This window comes from Vicia villosa, linkage group LG6 (assembly GCF_029867415.1).
Source record: "Vicia villosa cultivar HV-30 ecotype Madison, WI linkage group LG6, Vvil1.0, whole genome shotgun sequence".
Classification (NCBI taxonomy): Eukaryota; Viridiplantae; Streptophyta; class Magnoliopsida; order Fabales; family Fabaceae; genus Vicia; species Vicia villosa.
In genome coordinates, this window is record NC_081185.1 from 66,823,828 (window position 1) to 66,842,140 (window position 18,313).

Below are 18,313 nucleotides of genomic sequence, written 5' to 3' on the forward strand. Positions count from 1 at the left end.
TGAGGACTCATTCTAGTGAAATAAAGGTTACAAACATGTGACTAAAACCCGAGGATTATACACCTACACGTTTTGCCTATAAATACAAGCCATTTCTTCGAGAATAAGTGAGGGAATACACTTGATAAAAAGGTGAACAAAGATTCATAATCATTATAAGCAAAACAATTTCATTATTTCAAACACAACATATCCATATTATCAAAGATACCTAACTAACCTCTTACTAGGGGTGTTCGCGGTGCAGTTTGGGCGGTTTTGACGAAAAAAATCATCCGAACCACAAGAAAAAAATCGTGCGGTTTGGTTTGGTTCGATTAACTTTTAAAAAAAATTTGAACCAAACTAATGCGGTTTGGTTTGGTTCGGTTGATTCGGTTTTTTACAAAAATTTTATTGAACAATACATATACATATAGATGACAACATAACTTTGTATTTAAACATTCATACACTATCAAATAACAACAAAACTCGTCATGTTTTGACAACAACTTTCTATTTAATATGTAAAAATTAAATTAGACAAAAGTGAAATAATAAAGATAAAATAATAGTATAAAACAATATAAAAATTATTAGAATGAAACAAAAAAATAGAAGACAGGAGAGATTAGTGAAGGTGAAAAAGAAAAAACAAAAGAGTTGAGAGATTAAAGAAGAAGATGTGCGATAAAAACGAAACTGAAATAGGGAACATTTGCATAAAAATAAGAAAGTGAAAAAGAAAGAATATAAGAGAGTAGAGATTATAGAAAAAGAGGGAAGATGTACGGGGCAAAGAAGGCGCGATAATGATTTGAGAAGATCGGGACTAAAATCATATGTCTAAGGATGAGAAAATTGTTCGTAATCATAAGGCTAATGTATAATAGATTTAAGTTTGGGCTGGATGTGAGTTAAGTAAAAGTTAGGTTGTAGCATAATGCGGTTTGATTCGGTTTGGTTCGGTTTATAAAATACAAACCGCAAACCGAACCGAACCGTGCGGTTTTGTTAAAAGATGACCCAAACTAATCCGAACCAAATGTGGTTTTTTGCGGTTTCGGTTTGGTTTGATTTGGTTTGCGGTTTTCTATTGGGTTGGTTTGGTTTTGAACACCCCTACCTCTTACTACCATAGGGTGAAAATTTAAAAAATCTTTTAAAGAACCAATTTTTGTAACATTTTTATATCTACAAGTGATAGAAATTTTTTTGTTGCTTTGTGTAAACTTACTGAAAGCTAAATCAATCAGTTGTATAAGCTTGACGAGGTTAAAGAAATACATAGTTGAAAGATGCTCACTTAGGAAAACTTCTCCTCTTTCAAGCATTAATAAGAAAACTCCCACACAACGTGAAAACTAGACAAACCTTATTGGAGAACCTCTATAAATTTCTTGTGTGTATTTTCTAAACTCTTCTCCTTTACTTGCTTTATCATTTTACACTAATCACACAATAAAAAACACATATTAAATTGTTTGACTAAAGAAGATATTCGCACGTCATTAATTAACATATTTGGGGGGGGGGGGGGGGGGGGGGGGGGGGGGGGGGGGGGGTCATCTCACATACATCTATTATTTCAATTTATGACTACTTCAATCGAAACAACACCTTCAGTCTCAAAAGCTAAAACTGAATGGAACAAAGATGAAAATTATAAGATAATGTTAAGAATATGACATAATAGAATAATGCACAACTACAAAAGAAATGTGGGATGCTCTTAAAATACATCATGAAAAAACCCGTCACGTTAAAGAGGAACGAGTAGACATAGGTGTTAAAAAATTTGAAACCTTTGAAATGAAAGATGATGAAATAATAGATGAAGTATTTTTTATCTCCTATCAAATGTCTTGAGCAACCACTGTCCAAATACCATAACTTTTTCTTAAAAGTTTTAGAAGACATTATTGCATCAGACAATAGAATATTTTAGGAACCTATAATGACTTGGGTCCTTTGTGGTTAGTTTCAAAAGTTTTTCTCCTTTAATTTGTTTTAGTCTTATATGCTTAGGAAGTATTCCTTTTTTCCTTTTGAAATAACAGTTTGACTCAAGGTGATTGGTTTTCTTTAAGTAAGAACATCTCTTATTTGAAGTTGTCTTCTTGACATTTTTCTTTTTGATGACCTAATTTTTTGTCAAGTGAACACTTATTTGCTTTGCTTAAGTGAGGAAATTTTGTTTTCATATGTCTTCTAATTTTGAGATGTTTTAATACCTATTTCAACTTTATAAAAAACTCCAGACTGTGAACCCATATTTTTTAAAAAATATTAGTCAATTGAACAAAATTAGTAATATCTTGCATTATATTTTCTACTGGCTTTTCAAGAGATTGGATTTCGATTTTCTGAATACTTGTTATTTTATTTTTTCATTTAGAATTCTTTGATGCATATATAACATAGAGTGAGAGTTATACAAATTCTGAATTATTTCTAGATGACATTTATTTACTTACAACAATTATTCTTTCTCAATTTTAAATTAGAGACTTGTTCCTTTTGAAATAGGCATTTTTGAGATTAGATATTTGAGTCCTCTAATTAAAATAGTTTATCAAAACTCTTCAAAACCCTTTGAAAATCTCCTTTAATATAATTTTTGAGTTGCTTCATTTTTAAAAATTTTTGACAATTATATTTAAAAAAGGATGGATGATTTTAGATGGTTTAGATAAAAAAATTAAATTCAATATGTTTTTTTAGTAAGTTGTTAATTTTTGAATATCAACAACTTATTTAAATTAATGCATAAACATAAAACTGTTGTGAGAGATTAAACCTTGAACCAATAATTACACTTATTTAATTCTTAAAGTTGAGTTACTTCATCTACCCTAATTTAACTTAATACTCTAAAAATTAAAAATATATTAATAATAAATATTTATTATTATTCAATACAAAAACAAATTTTTATATATTGAGTTTCCTCCTTATTTCTTTCTCTCTACTCTTCTCTTTCCATAATTCTTACTATGTTTTTATTTAACTTTGTCAATGAAACAATTTGAACTTTGTTTCTTCATGGATCCTTTTAACCTCGTTTCATTAAAAATATAATTCATTACACACTAAGTATTTTTTACATGCCATATAAAAATTCAATATTGTTCTTTTGAAAAATTATTTTCCGAACACACCCTTGGACAACAAAGAGTAATGCATGTGTTCACAAACACACCCTTTTCACTTTTATTGTTTAAACTTTGAAGTCAAATGAAAAAGGGAATATTACTCTCCCTTCCACAACTATAATAATTATCGCTTTCTTTCTTTTGTCTCATTCACGCGACCACAATCTTTTTGTTCTTGATTCAAAAGATAAAATATGTAATCTTATTGGATTGGCATACAAGGCATTTCATGTCGAGTTAATCAATGCTATATGACGGAGAGCCAGTAACATCCACGAAGGGATTCCTAGATTCGACGGAACGGAAGATGGCTATTGGTTGCTGATCCAGTTAGATCAGTATTTTGAGGCTAACATTTGGCTTTGTGAAGGAAGAAAGGTGAGATGGGTGACTGCATTTGGGTTGAGTGGGGATGCTTTTACCTAGTGGTTCTCTTGGAAGCAAGGAATCGAAAATGTCACGTGGAAAACTTTTGAAATGGCTTTCATTAAGAAATTCATTCCAGATATGTGGGAGATGATCAATGTTGCAGAAAGTGACGAACAAGAAAGCAAAAAATACACTCTAAAAGAGACAACAAAGAACGATGAAGATTTGAAGAAAAATTCTAATAATACTGACGATAGATCACAACAGTATTTGACAATTCTCACACCATCGTTAGAACCAATGAAGACGATAGTAAATGCACTTGCATTAGGAAAAGAATGAGTGCAATTGCTTGGGACCAAGGTCAATGTTCCTCAAGGATGGTCAGATCTAAACTTACAATGTGCAGACAAACAGATCCAGGATGCGAAAGAAACGATTAACAAGGGACCAATAATGAAGGAGAGAAGAAGAAAATCAACGGTTACAGATGATACACCGTCGCCGTGCTTTTACTAGAATCGTCGGACTCGGGTTTACCGGCTAAAGCACTTCTCGATCCAAAACCACTAGACCTAGACGTTCCAGAATATAGGGATGAGCTTGAGAGATTAGTCACCTTATCAAATCGAAACATTTCTCTTTCACCAATCAATACTCCAAAGGTTATTTACTGTTTAAAGCACTCATGCATATTCAAAATTTACATTAACTATTTTCTAAATTTTTTAATAATATGAGTCTAATAGATATGGTTAGTTGGAGATGAATGGAATGAAGATGAGCAAATGCAAGCATCAGAGGGATCATTTTTCATACCGTTTTCTCATTTTCCTCCCAAACAAATGCGAAAAGATTGCTTCTACCACTATACAACACCAGCAATGATAACTCCAACTGAACTCAAAAACTTGCACTCATGTGAGGTTAGTACTTAGCACATTTTTATATTCTTTGGCGCGTATATGACTTTATATTCTCATAATAAATCCCTATGATAAATTGTATGCATTTAAAGAAGTTATCAATTGGGAATTAGAAATATAATCAATATATTTCTTTTAATGTACAATAGAATTGTCTTCCAAGAAGAAGGATGAGTGCTTGGCGCATTGCTGGAATAATTCATGCCTTAGAAAGATGGAATGTTCATGAGTGTGGTAACACTATATTTGACATTGACAAAGTGTGGGAAGCCACCGTATCCACCGGAGCCACCCTACCAACAAGGTCTATTGTTGTGGTCCACCGTCTCCGCTGAGCCAAGCACCGTTGGAACTTCCAGCATTGCCGTGATGAATGGTATGTCGAGTTCAATGTTATCGTCTTTGATAATGGTAGAGAAGAGAGATGGGATTCTACAATCACTCAAGGGTTTCTTGTTGAAGATGGAAAGAGAGACTACAACTTGGAAGTCTGACCAATGTTTTGACCTAATGGATAGGACCCAACAAATTAAGAAGAGTGCAGTATTGCTAAACTACAAAGTGAGTTTAATTCTAAACCCAGCAGGTAAAAAGTGTAAGTGATGAAAACTCAGAGATTTGCTAGAAAGTGTCATCAATATAGGAACTATTCATTGGTTGATTCAACTCACAGATTTGCTAGTGCTTTCCAAAGGGAAATAATAGTTCAATATTCCGTACACCGGATTTAATTTTGAGAATATTAAGTTATGTCAATTACTTGAAGAAGAGGGATGGAAGAAGCTTTTCAAAAGAAAGAATAATAAAAAGGGATAACACAGTCCATTACTCATGTAACTGTAAGTGATGAACTTAACTTCTCAACCTCTTATTTAGCTGTCGAGAATGTTCCTTCTAAAGTCAAATACTCTTGGGGCTATGGCAGAAAGAAGATCGATGAATCATGTCATTTTTCTTGCATTTGAAAAGGAAATACATAACAACAAAAAAATCTGTGAGAAAATTATAAGTATCTAATACCAGTTTCAATGCAATATAGTAGTATACAAACCATAATACTAACTCCTTCCAATGTGTCACCCTCAAGCAGTACCATTATTATCTTCCTTGTTTGTGACTTCTTTGTTAGCTTTTGCTGGATATTTGATAGCATTGAGTTCGACTTTTCTCAAAGCAGCTTTGCCAAGATCAACACCACAAATGTCAGAGAGACGAACAAGGTATAGCAACACGTCAGAAAGCTCTTCTCCAAGATGAACTTTTTCTTCCTCTTTAAACTCTGGAAGTCCACGTTTAACCTCACCTTTCCACTGAAATATCTCGGACAATTCTCCCACTTCACCCACCTTCAAAAAATCACATGAAAAAAATATGTATAAGATCAATGTTGTCAATTGCAGATAGCAGAAAATAACAGTTTGTTCAAATTCTGCAATGCAAACACTGCTATAGCATCGCTGTAACCACTATTTAGCAGTATTTTGCACTAAAACATATCACAGAACAAAAGTGTTTCGTTCAAATTTCGTTACGCAATAGCGCTATTGCACCACTATAACCGCTATATAACATCACTATTAATAACATACCCCTAAATCTTATATGCATTCTATACGTATGAAGTTAAAGAACATAAGGCAAGGAAACTAATTGCATATGGCGTGTGATAAATGGTGTAACAATAATATGGAATGTGTTTGCATTGCACTGAGATGAACTAGAACTGAATTAACAATGACATAACCTGAAAAATAAGGCATCAAAATGGTTTAGCCTATGTTAGGTTCCACTGGAAAACTCTTCATAATCGCGTTTGGGTTGGTCGATTATGCTTTGACCACAAATTGGTTATATTCGGCATCTGCCTAAAATTGATTCCAGCACCATACTCAATTCTATCCAAAACCTATTAGAATATAACCAATAACAAAAGAGAAAATAGAAATGGAAATCACAAACTATGAGGCACGAACATCTTTAGGGAGCAGGCGTGTCGCGGTGTCCGACACACGTCGATGTCCAACACTTCTATGACACTCGTACAACCCGTGTCGGAAAATTCATACCCCAAACAAAATAGTTTTTTCCTTTACTTCGACCCTATGAAGCACCGACATCTCTTAAATCAGGCGTGTCGGTGTCGGTGTCGATGACGGACACCTTCACCGACACTTGCAATTACATTTAATTTATTCATTTTTTAAAATTACTAACGGTGTCGCCGTGTCAGTGTCGGGGTCGTTTTAGGGGTGTCCGTGCTTCATAGCTTCGACCCTCTTTAATTGTTCATTTGCCGTGACATACAATCATCTCTAAAGTTCATAAAAAGTGGCAAAAGCATATATACACTCAAAAGCAATTAAAAAAACACACAACTTGCAAAAGAATAACCTTTACAAAATGCCAAACAGAGTGTAAGCATATCTTTGATAGGTCAGAAATATATTCAAATCAAAACCCATTATAAAGAAAAGCGATTAAACTAAAATAGTTCTTCTCCTAATACCCTCTTTCTTTCTTTCTTTCACATGTCAAAACAGAAAACTACAAAACAAAACCCTGGTAAAAAAAACCCAAAATCAAAAATCAATTTTTTATTCCAAAAAACTACAAATTCAACCAATGAAGTTCATGCAAAGGTGAAATAACAACAAAAGTTACAAAAGTTACAAAATTTATGTAAAATTTCAAAGAAAATTACCATAGCCAAGAGAAGGTTTCTTGGGCTGTGATATTGATCCCAATTCCTGTCTTTGGCGAACTGAGCTTGCAATTGCTTGAGCTTTCCAATGGTTACAGAGTCACCTTCATGGACTTCACTCATGTTGAAGACCCAAAGAGAAATCACAGAGAGAATCGAAAGGACAAAGACGAGACAGAAAAAAGACAAGGGAATAAGAAAATGGCGTTTCTTATAAAGAAACACAATAGCAATATATTGGGTTTATAAAAAATAATAGCAATATATATAGTAAAATAATAAACAATAATTTACACCCAAAAAAAATAAAATTATTAATAGTAATACAACTATTAAATAAATATTAATTAATAAGATAAAGGAAATTTTTTTTTTCATTGAAAAATACTGTTACAACAAAGTTTTTACACGGTAATAAAACAATAAAAATAAAACTGATTGATGTGAAACCATTCAAGAATTCAAAATATAACTGATGAGGTTAAAATTAGAAAATGAACGGTTTAAAATAACTTATGGAAAGCACAAACTACAACGGCCTCATATGGGCATTCAAATGTTTGAGATTTAAAAGTTTTATATAAAAAATACCTTACTCAATCATTTTATGATGCACTTATTATTTAAAAAATTTATAAAAAGAGATTCTTACCAAAAATATATTTTAGATGTATTTTTTATTTAAACTATAAGTATTTTTAAAACTAAAAGCAAAAATTCAAAATAAAAATTCTGAAAAGTAATAATAGTTTCAAAATAATCAAAAACACAAACTCTTTACTCATCTTCCTAGTATTAAAATGCTTTTTATATAAAATTGTGTCATATAGTTTTAAAAAAACAAATCTTAGAAAAATAATTTAACTAAAAAACTATTTTAACATTGTATATGTCGTATTTTATAGAATCATATTATTTTTAGATTTTATTTTCATAAATAAATTATTAAAGACTTAATTTTAAAACCAAATAATTTTTTAATATTTAATAACAATTTATTGCAATAATTAAATTGTTATTTATATATTGTGAGTTTTGTTTAGTTTTAATAGTATGTTTAGAAAAAGTTATTTATCCAAATAAATTCGAAAGAAATATACTTAATAATTTTATTGTGATTATTATTCGTTATAAATATACTAAATATTTATTTAGGATACTATCATAAAATATACTTGAAGTGTATTTTTTTATTTAAAGTATACATATTTTTTAAAAGTAAAAGAAAAAATTCAAAATAAAACTTCTTAAAAATAATATTAGTTACAAAATAATAAAAAACACAAATTCTTTACTCATCTTTCTAGTATTAAAATTATTTTTATAAAAAAATCATGTCATACAGTTTAAAAAAATCAATCTTAAAAAATTAATTTAATTAAAAAACTATTTTAACGTTGTACCTCATATTTTTTAGAATTATACTTTTTTAGAATTTATTTTCTTAAATAAATTATTCTAGACTTAATTTTAAATTCAAATAATATTTTAATACTTTAATATTAATTTACTGCAATAATTGAATTATTTTTAATATATTGTGAGTTTTATTTAGTGTAAATAGTATGTTTAGGAAAAGTCATTTATCAAAATAAATTGTGAAAAAAATATGATTCTATTATTTAAATACGAGATACAATGTTAAAATTGTTTACATAATTAAGTTATGATTTAAAAAGTGATGTTTTTAAAATAAAATTAAGTTATATATTTTTTAAAAAAACATTTGAATCATAATTTAAATTTTTTAAGATATATTTTTTAAAAACTATATGACATGATTTTATATAAAAATAATTTTAATATTAAGAAGATGAGTAAGTAATTTATATTTATAATTAGTTTAAATTTAATATAATTTTTCAGAAGTTTTTTTTAAATTTATTATTTTAGTTTAGAAAAATATTTATAGTTTAGATAATATTTATTCTAAATAATAATAAATATAATTGAAGTATATTTTATCATAATATCCTAAATAAATATTAAGTATATTTATAATGAATAATAATCACAATAAATTTATTTTTGGCAATAATATCCTTTTATAGAATGATTGAGTAAGGTGTTATTTATTTGAAACTTTTAAATCCTAAACGTTGATTATAATAGTTATCATTTCTCACCAAAGATATCAGTTCTCACCGGATACGCTCCCTATATATATATATATATATATATATATATATATATATATATATATATATATATAGAGGAGGGTTATATTTACTCCAAGAGTAAGTTATTATAACTTACTCCACATCTTGACCATTTATTATTTTCAATCTAATGGTTAAAAATAATAAGTAATTAAATGTGGAGAGAGAAAATTAGTCCTTATTATTTTTAACCATTAGATTGAAAATAATAAATGGTCAAGATGTGGAGTAAGTTATAATAACTTACTCTTGGAGTAAATATAACCCTCCTCATATATATATATATATATATATATATATATATATATATATATATATATATATATATATATATATATATATATATATATATATATATATATATATATAAACACCTTAAAATACCTTTAATGAAAAATAAAATTGCACTAAACAAATGGTACTTCGATAACTTGCTAATTCAATGGAATTAATCAATCAATGATATTGTCTCATTCATTCAAATGGCACACATTTTTTAAATTATGGAGTGTTTTTGTCTTTACCCAATAGACAATGTTATACAACTTTTCTTTCACCCTTTATTTGTTATAGTTTGTGAACCTTTGCATTATCCGGTAGACAAACAAAACACACCATTTCAACATATTTCTCTCCCATTCTCCCTTCTCTTTCTCTCTCCTTCCTCAAAACACACCATTCTCTATATCTCTCTCCAATAGCATATTTTTCTCTCTCGTCTCTCTTTCTCCAACCCCTAGAAACGCGACCACCAATAACACTGGAACCGAAGAACGTGAATCAAGTTTGTGTGAAATATATCGAGTCCACGGATTGCGCTGCTAGTCGAGTCCATTGATGATTTTGAACATAATGATGAAATGTTTTCTCTTCTTAGCACAAAGAGCATGAGCAGATCTGGTAGAAGGAATAACACGATGGTATGGAAATTTTCATCTCATTTATGTCTTAATAGCTTTCGATTTGTTGAGTACATGAACATGACTTTCGCTAATAGTGAGATATATTGCTTTTATGTTGGATCTATTTTTATACTGTTGCATTATCTTGATGATGTATTGTTTGTGATGAGAGCAGGTCTGGTTACATGATGATAATGATGATGGGTCGTATTTTGGTGACTGCCTTTTGATGAGTCTTGAGTGGCATATGGTTTTGTGAATGTGTATACTGCACACTTTTTGTTGTTCATGTTCTTCAACTGCAACTTCAGCTTGAAATGGAAAAGTTCATGTCTTTATGTCAAGCTTGTGTTATAATTGTCACTTTCTTCATAAGTTTTTATCTGAGATCCAATATCTTCACTTTTCGTACGAGATCCATTTGCGCATAATGACTTTTGAGTCTTTATGATTTCAGTTCAGTGAAAAATCATGTGAAGAAGGAGATGGATATATGTTTATGATTTCATTATAAGCTTTTGTATGTTGTTGTCATTCCAGTAAGCAATATTGGAAATTCTGCGAGACAAGAAAGAAGTTCTCTCGTCATGCTAGATGACAATTATACGAAATTTCAAAAGACAATTATGTGTTGTCTGCATTTTCTAGACTGCCACTTACATTGAGCCATTGATGTAATTTTTCCAGGATGTTGCGAGAATCGAAAGGATTACAAAATGATCGCTGCCAATTATATGCATTAGAGATGGAAGTCCTACTCTGCCAGATGCTTTAAAAACATCTATGAAATTATCAACTGTCTCAGGTAGTAGAAACCATTCCTAAATCAACCATTGTAGTCCTACTAGATTTTTTCTTCACTAAACTTTTGTCGCAATTTCTATAATAGGTTCTTTCTTGAGGTGGAGCCGTGTTTTCCTATAGAGAAAAATATAACTACAAAGTTAACTAATGAGCTGGTAATGTTAGAATTTATAGGTCCTTTTACTTTTTATAGTATCTTTATTTGTTTGTGATGCTATTGTATCTTAAGTTCTGTGTCGCCTTAGTTTTGCAGGAGTTTCACAACTCAGAGACATAACTGTTACTGTAATTTTTGTATTTAATCATGATATATACAAATTATACTCTAATTTAAATTGGCTATCAAAATATCTCATGCTTTACAGGGTAATCGGTTATTCAAAGGAAAATATGAACTTGCAAATGCAAAGTATGACAAGGTATCATCCATCTTTCTTTCTTCTTCCTTGGGCATGTGTTCATTTTTATTGCAAATATTTTAGAACTTTTAGATATTGCAGTGTCAGGCCCTTCATGAAGAAGGGTGTCTAGATCCAACCTCAACTATAAGAGTCTGCATTTACACTTCCTCATCTTTGTTCATTTATCTTCTCGCATCTCTGTTATTGCTATTAACTATGTTATGACTCATTTCTATCAAATTTTGTGCTAGGATTTGAAAGCTACAAAATTCACTTCATTTTGATCTCCGCTGTACACTACAAGAAATATGGCATGTGGCAAAAAGTGGTGTTCTGACGTGGTAATCACGTCAATATATTATTTTAATACTTAAAAATCAAAATCAAGTTATCACATGAGGAGTCAGAGAATATTTATTTAAAAAAAAAGTTGTGTTTGTTCCACGTCTCAATATCTAAAATAAATAAAAAACATTAAAAGTTGTAATGTAATATGGTGGGAAAGTAAAAAAAATTCAAATTTTATGTTGTGATGTGTTTCTCACGTCGCAACACTTTAATTCTGACTTTGACTTGACTAGTGTAGGTAATGGCAGATGGGAAAGTTAAAGAGTATGATCGTTGGGGACATGGCGACGTGGTTGCCATGAGGGTAAGTTGCGACGTGAAAGCCACGTCGATACAGAATTTATTATTTTGATCGTTAGAGACGTTGCAACGTGATTTCCACGTCGCTGAGGGTCTTACTAAATCCTCTTTCAGCACTCCCATTTGAACATTGATTTCTTTTTGTTCATTTCTTCTCCCTTTCTCTCTGTTTCTTCTCTCCCTTTCTTCACACCAAATCTTTACTCACCCTTCCATTTTTCTTCCATTTCAATTTCTCAAGGTATATTTCTTTCATAATTTTTTTCTATTGTATTTTCTATTTCATTTATTTAATATTTTTACTGATTTAGAATTTTAATTTATGTTAATTTTATTTCTTTAAAATATTGAAGTGAAGAGGATTGAAGATTGAAGAGGTTTAGAAAAATATTGAACAAAAAGATTGAAGGAGATTGAAGAAGAGGTATTTTTGCAATTTTAAATTTGATATATTAATTGAATTATTGGTTGATTGTTAAATATTATGTTTTTTTTTTTTGTAAAATTTGTAATTAGGTTAATATATGTATTATAAAACAGAATCTGAATTGGATGGGATCCTACTAAAGTAGATATAAAGATGATTCGTATGACTAGCCAATCTATTCACTGTGAAGTGTATGATAGCAATGGTAAATTCAGGTTCTGGCTCACAGCAACGTATGCCCATAATCAGCTAGAGTAGAGGAAAATTCTTTGACATCATATTGAAGACCTTTCGAAGACTGTAACAGGGGCTTGGTATGTTGTTGGTGACTTCAACAATGTGAACAAAGCTCAGGACAAAATAAGAGATAGAATGGTAAAAGAATCTGAATATGAGGACCTTCATAAAATGCTGATTTCCACAGGCTTGGCAGAAATGGATAGTACTGGAGACTACTTTACCTGGAGCAATAAGCAAAGTATGGATCCAATATACTCTCGTATAGATAGGGTTGTGGCTAATGTTAGTTGGTTCCATGACTATAGTGACTATGTCCTAAAAGTGTTCCCTCTACTGTGTATGATCATGCTCTTTTGCATATTTGTGGAGAGAAGACCAAGCATAGACAGGGAGGTTTCAAATTTAATAACTACCTTGTAGAGTATACAGTGAGGTAATATTGAGCAGCTGGAAGAAGCATATGCAGGGTAGCCCTATGAATATTCTTTGGAATAAGTTGAAAAGGCTTAGAGGGGATTTGAAAAATCTCGACAAACCTCTGACTGGGATAAAACAGAAGATGGCTCGAGTTAGGCATGATCTGACCACAGCACAAAATGATCTCACGACTGATAGATTGAATAAACAAAAAAATTAAGGACATCAAAATATATACTGAAGTTGTGATAAACTGGAACAACATGGAGGATAGTTGGCTGCAGCAGAGAACAAAGATTAATTGGATAAAAAAGGGGATGGTAATAATGCTTTCTTCCATGCTTACTTAAATGAAATTCTGGTATGACAGACTCAGGATGTCACTCACGATGTCTCGACATCTGATCTGTTATCAGCTTAGCAAAGGCAAAACAGAACGATCCCCAATTTTTGATTACCCCTAAGAAGAAGGAGTCCATGAGTACTGGGATCATGTTTGTTCAGTCAACATAACCAGACTGTAAATTTCATTGGTTCAGTAAGTGGACAAGCTGTCAAACCTGAACCTGATGTTATACACGATGTTACAACATCCAATACTAAACATACAATACAATGCAGAAGATAAATAACACTGTGAGTTGTTAACCCAGTTCGGTTTAACTACCTACTCTGAGGGCTAACAAGCCAGGAAGAAGATTTCACTATCAATAGTACTATTTTATGTAAACAACCTATGGTTTACAAATAAACAACCTCTGGTTTACCTAGTCACTACCCAATGCAACATTTATCTTAGAACTCCATCTAAGACAAGAGAACCTCTGCTCACTCCCTAGTGATACCTAACTGTTACAACCCTGCAACAGTTATTTAAACAATTAACAATAAAAACTAACTAGATCTTGCTTCACAGCTTTAATCAAGAACATAATACTCAACTCTTACCTATAGGTTTCGAGTGAGAACAATAACTTCTCTTACCTATAGGTGTCGAGAAAGACATGGCAGCCATCCCACAACCTGGGTGGTCTACCTTTACAAACCCTAATGACTACATCTTTTCAATACTCGGTTTGCTCTTTTTTAAAACTAGGTTATAAAGGTTTCTATTTATAACCTATTCCCAATTGGACTTGGGCTTACAAATTGCAGCACTACTAGCTGTTACAAATCTGCATATATCTTCTGCTAAAAGAAAGGTTTTTAATCACAAGTTTCCTAATTTATCTCCTAAATTAGAAACTGCTTAATCTTCAATATTCTGATTAGATTCTTCAATATTCTGACTTGATTCTATTGACCTTTAAATCTACGCCACATAGGATTACATAATATTCCATAGAATATTCTGTATCTGTTGAGTATTAGACTGAGTCTTCATGTTCCAGTTCTGCAGGCGCGATGTCTTGAGTTGATGTCATGACATTCCATATAACATCTTGCTTTTGTACCTGTTTTATTCTTTTATATTTGCAAGACTTATACATTCTATTACATTTTGCTGCTATTATATTTTAGCCAAACATAGATTCCAATCCGCCAATAAAAACATCAACATTATAGACCAAGCATCAAGCTAAGAGTATGACTATGATCAAGAAAAATGATGACACGATCCTCACCACCCAGAAGGACATTGAAAATGAAGTTATAGACTTCTACAAAAATTTAATGGGACAGGCTAGCCACAACCTCACTCATATTGATGTAGCAACCATGAGGAGAGGAAAAAAGTTGAGCAATGAGTAGAGGCAATACCTGATCACACATGTCACTAATAAGGAGATTGAGGAAGCTTTACAAGGAATTGGTGACTTAAAATCCCCTAGGGTGGATGGTTATGGCTCCAAGTTCTTTAAGGCTAGTTGGCACATCATTAAGGATGATGTTTTTGCTGCAGTCAGGGAATTCTTTCAGAAGGGGGGGATGTACAAGGAATTCAACAAAACTATAGTCACCCTTATTCCAAAATTTAGGCATGCTAATAGTATCAAAGAATACAGACCCATAGCTGGTTGTACAACCTTCTATAAAATTATGTCCAAAGTTTTAACTGCTAGATTGGGGAAAGTGCTACAAGGAAAAATCAACTTGAGCCAAGCAGCCTTTATACCAGGTCAGAACATACATCACCACATTATGCTAGCTTATGAGTTAATCAAAGGGTACAATAGAAAAGGTGGAACACCTAGATGCATGATGCAACTAGATCTCCAAAAAGCATATGACATGGTAGATTGGGGAGCCTTGGAGGAAATAATGTATGAGCTTGGAATACCTAGGCAGTTTATTAGCTGGACTTTGGCAACTGTCAAATCTGTAAGCTATGTGTTTAATGTCAATGGAGAATTTTCTGAATCTATGTTGGCTTGTAGAGGGATTAGGCAAGGGGATCCTCTCTCCCCCTTGCTATTTGTGCTCATGATGGAATATTTCCATAGATTACATCATAGCATGCAGCTGGATACTGATTTTCATCATCACTCCAAATGCAAAAAAAAATCAGACTCACAAGCTTGATTTTTGCAGATGATATTCTGCTTTTCTGTAGGGGAGATACAAAATTTGTAAAGATGATGACTGAGACTGTGCATAGATTTTCTTCCTCCACAGGTCTGATCATTAATCCAGCTAAGTGCAAGGTGTTCTTTGGTGGTGTTAATGTAGACACGATGCAGGAGATTAAAGAGGTCACCAACTTTGAGGAAGGAGTCCTCCCCTTTAAGTACTTAGGGATCCCTTTAAGCTTTAAGAAATTACACATCATGCATTATTTTCCCCTAATTGAGAAAATTGTTTCCAGAATTCGTCATTGGACATCAAAGCTCTTAAGCTATGCTGGAAGGGTGCAACTAGTAAAGAGTGTTAATTTTTTTGTGACTCAATATTGGATGCACTGTTTTCCCATCCCCAAAGCAGTGATCCACAAAATTGACGCTAAATGCAGGTCATTCATTTGGTCAGGAAGCCAGGAAATCACTAAGAAAAGTCCAATTGCCTAGAAAGAAGTGTGAAAACCCTACAGTCAATGAGGACTTAACATTGTGGATCTGGATCAGTGGAACAAAATTACTCTGATGAAATGTCTGTGGAACATTTGTGTGAAGAGTGATATCCTGTGGGTCAAGTGGATTAATGCATATTACCTGAAAGGAAGCAGTGTGATGGATTGTGTGGCTGGAACAAGTTGGTCATGGGTGATTAAAAACATCATGAAGCAAAGAGAACTAGTCATGCAACACCAAACTGCTTGGAACAACCTCCTGAGCAGGCCCAGGTTTAAGATGAGTAACATGTATGCTGCTTTGATAAAAGATAACCTGAATGTGGACTGGCGAGGAGTTCTGAAATGGAACAATGTTAGGCCTAGAGCACTCATCACATTATGGCTGCTATGTCATGGAAAGATGGCAACTAAGGATAGGATGAGAAGATTCAGATTAATTACTGAAAGTATCTGCAACATGTGTAAAGAGGTTGATGAATCAATAAATCATGTTTTCTTTGAATGCAGGGATACCAACAGAATCTGGAAAGCTACCCTTGAATGGATGAACATTGACAGGGAACCTAAAGGCTGGAATGCAGAGTTCAAGTGGATAGATGAGAACACAAAGAAAAAAGGATGAAAATCGAGTATCCTGAAAATGGCTTGTGCTGAAGCTATTTATGAAATTTAGAGCTATAGGAATGCAATAGTGTTTGAGAAGTATACACAATATAGTGTTATAGATAGAATATTTATTGTTTAAAATGGTAAAAAAAAGTAAATTTAATGGCAAACAGAATTTATATTATATATGTGTGTGTGTGTGTTATTATTTTAAATGGTAAAAAAAAGTTTAGTAAAAAAATAGAATATTATATATATAGACAAAATTTATATTATATTATAGTTTTCTAAAAATAGAATATTTAATAATGTTTTTATTTATATTTATATATAATTTATTAAAAACATAATTTATACATTTTATGTTTTTTAAAAGAACAATATGTTGGCGTTGGAATTTTATTTTTAAGCAAAATCAAAATAATTATGTTTATCTTAAAAATTTTATTATAAAAATTTATATATTATGTGAGAATATGTTATATATTTTTTATAGTTAATATTTCATGTGAGAATATGTTATATATTATGTGAGAATATGTTAAAAAACAGTTTTATATATAGTTTACATACAAGTTACATATTAATTAGTGCAATGATTGTACAAATGTTCAAGATGGAATATTATTTGTACTATTGTAGTTGGATGTACGATAGATTGGAATCAGAAAGACGTGCACTTAAACCCAAATTTATAGAAGGAGTTGATAGGTTTATCACATGGGCATTTGCTCAGGAATGTTGTTAAAGTGAAGGGGGAGTTAGGTGTCCTTGTCTTAAATGTGAATGTAGACATATAATTAGTGACCCAGAGGAAGTAGAACGTCATTTGTATAGAAGAAGTTTCATTAAAAATTATTGGGTTTGGACGTCTAATGGTGAAAAACTGCCGAAGAACGTGCCCGAGACTAGCAATATGCATGCTTCAAGTAGTCGACCGACTATGGAATATGAGGAAAACTTTATCTGATTGGTGACATGGTTGAGGATGCTTTCGACGTGAACGTAACCTATGATAAACTTGAATATTTTGATGGGGAAGAGTTTCCGAATGAGGAAGCACAAAGATTTTATCAGTTATTGAATGAGATGAATATACTGTTGTTTGAGGGGTCTTCATACTCAAAGTTATCAATGTGTGTGATATTATTGGCCGCCAAGAAAAATTGGAATGTTCCTGATCAGTGTTTGGAATTCTTCACAAAAATTATGTTGGACTCGACTGCTACGAAAGACAACTTGCCTACAACTTTTTATGATGCAAAGAAGTTGGTGCCGAAGTTGGGTTTAAGTGTAAGAAAAATTGATTGTTGCATTAATGGTTGCACGTTGTTTTATGACAATGAGTTTCGTACTAATGATGGATTGTTGGAGGAATGTAAGTTCTATAATAGTCCAAGATACCAAGTTCAAAGTAAAGTCGTTAACCGTAAGCAAACACGTGTAGCAGTGAAGTCCATGTTTTATCTTCCGACTATACCAAGGTTAAAAAGAATGTTTGCTTCAATGCATAGTGCAAGTCAGATGACATGGCATCATACAAACAAAACAACTCCAGGCACTATG

At 31.8% G+C, this 18,313-nt stretch overlaps 2 protein-coding genes across 2 annotated transcripts; one reads left to right on the forward strand and one right to left on the reverse strand.

Annotated features, from left to right (window-relative positions):
- Window positions 1-5,356: 5,356 nt before the first annotated feature.
- On the reverse strand, window positions 5,357-7,355 carry LOC131611610 (uncharacterized). Its single transcript, XM_058883550.1, has 2 exons — window positions 7,134-7,355; window positions 5,357-5,778 (listed from the first exon to the last, which is right to left on the reverse strand). The coding sequence occupies exons 1-2, from the start codon at window positions 7,254-7,256 to the stop codon at window positions 5,515-5,517; spliced, it is 387 nt and encodes a 128-aa protein (XP_058739533.1). The 5' UTR covers window positions 7,257-7,355; the 3' UTR covers window positions 5,357-5,514.
- An 8,943-nt stretch (window positions 7,356-16,298) lies between these two features.
- Window positions 16,299-16,763, forward strand: LOC131613801 (uncharacterized). The gene has a single exon (XM_058885441.1). The coding sequence runs from the start codon at window positions 16,299-16,301 to the stop codon at window positions 16,761-16,763; it is 465 nt and encodes a 154-aa protein (XP_058741424.1).
- The last annotated feature ends 1,550 nt before the right edge of the window (window positions 16,764-18,313 follow it).

Bases quoted from the DNA above. Each gene is read 5' to 3' on its own strand.
- LOC131613801 (XM_058885441.1), top strand. From the start codon at position 16,299: ATGGATTGTGTGGCTGGAACAAGTTGGTCATGGGTGATTAAAAACATC.
- LOC131611610 (XM_058883550.1), bottom strand. From the start codon at position 7,256: ATGAGTGAAGTCCATGAAGGTGACTCTGTAACCATTGGAAAGCTCAAG. The intron at 5,779-7,133 runs GTAATTTTCTTT...GATTTTTTGAAG, and splicing joins GAAACCTTCTCTTGGCTATG to GTGGGTGAAGTGGGAGAATT.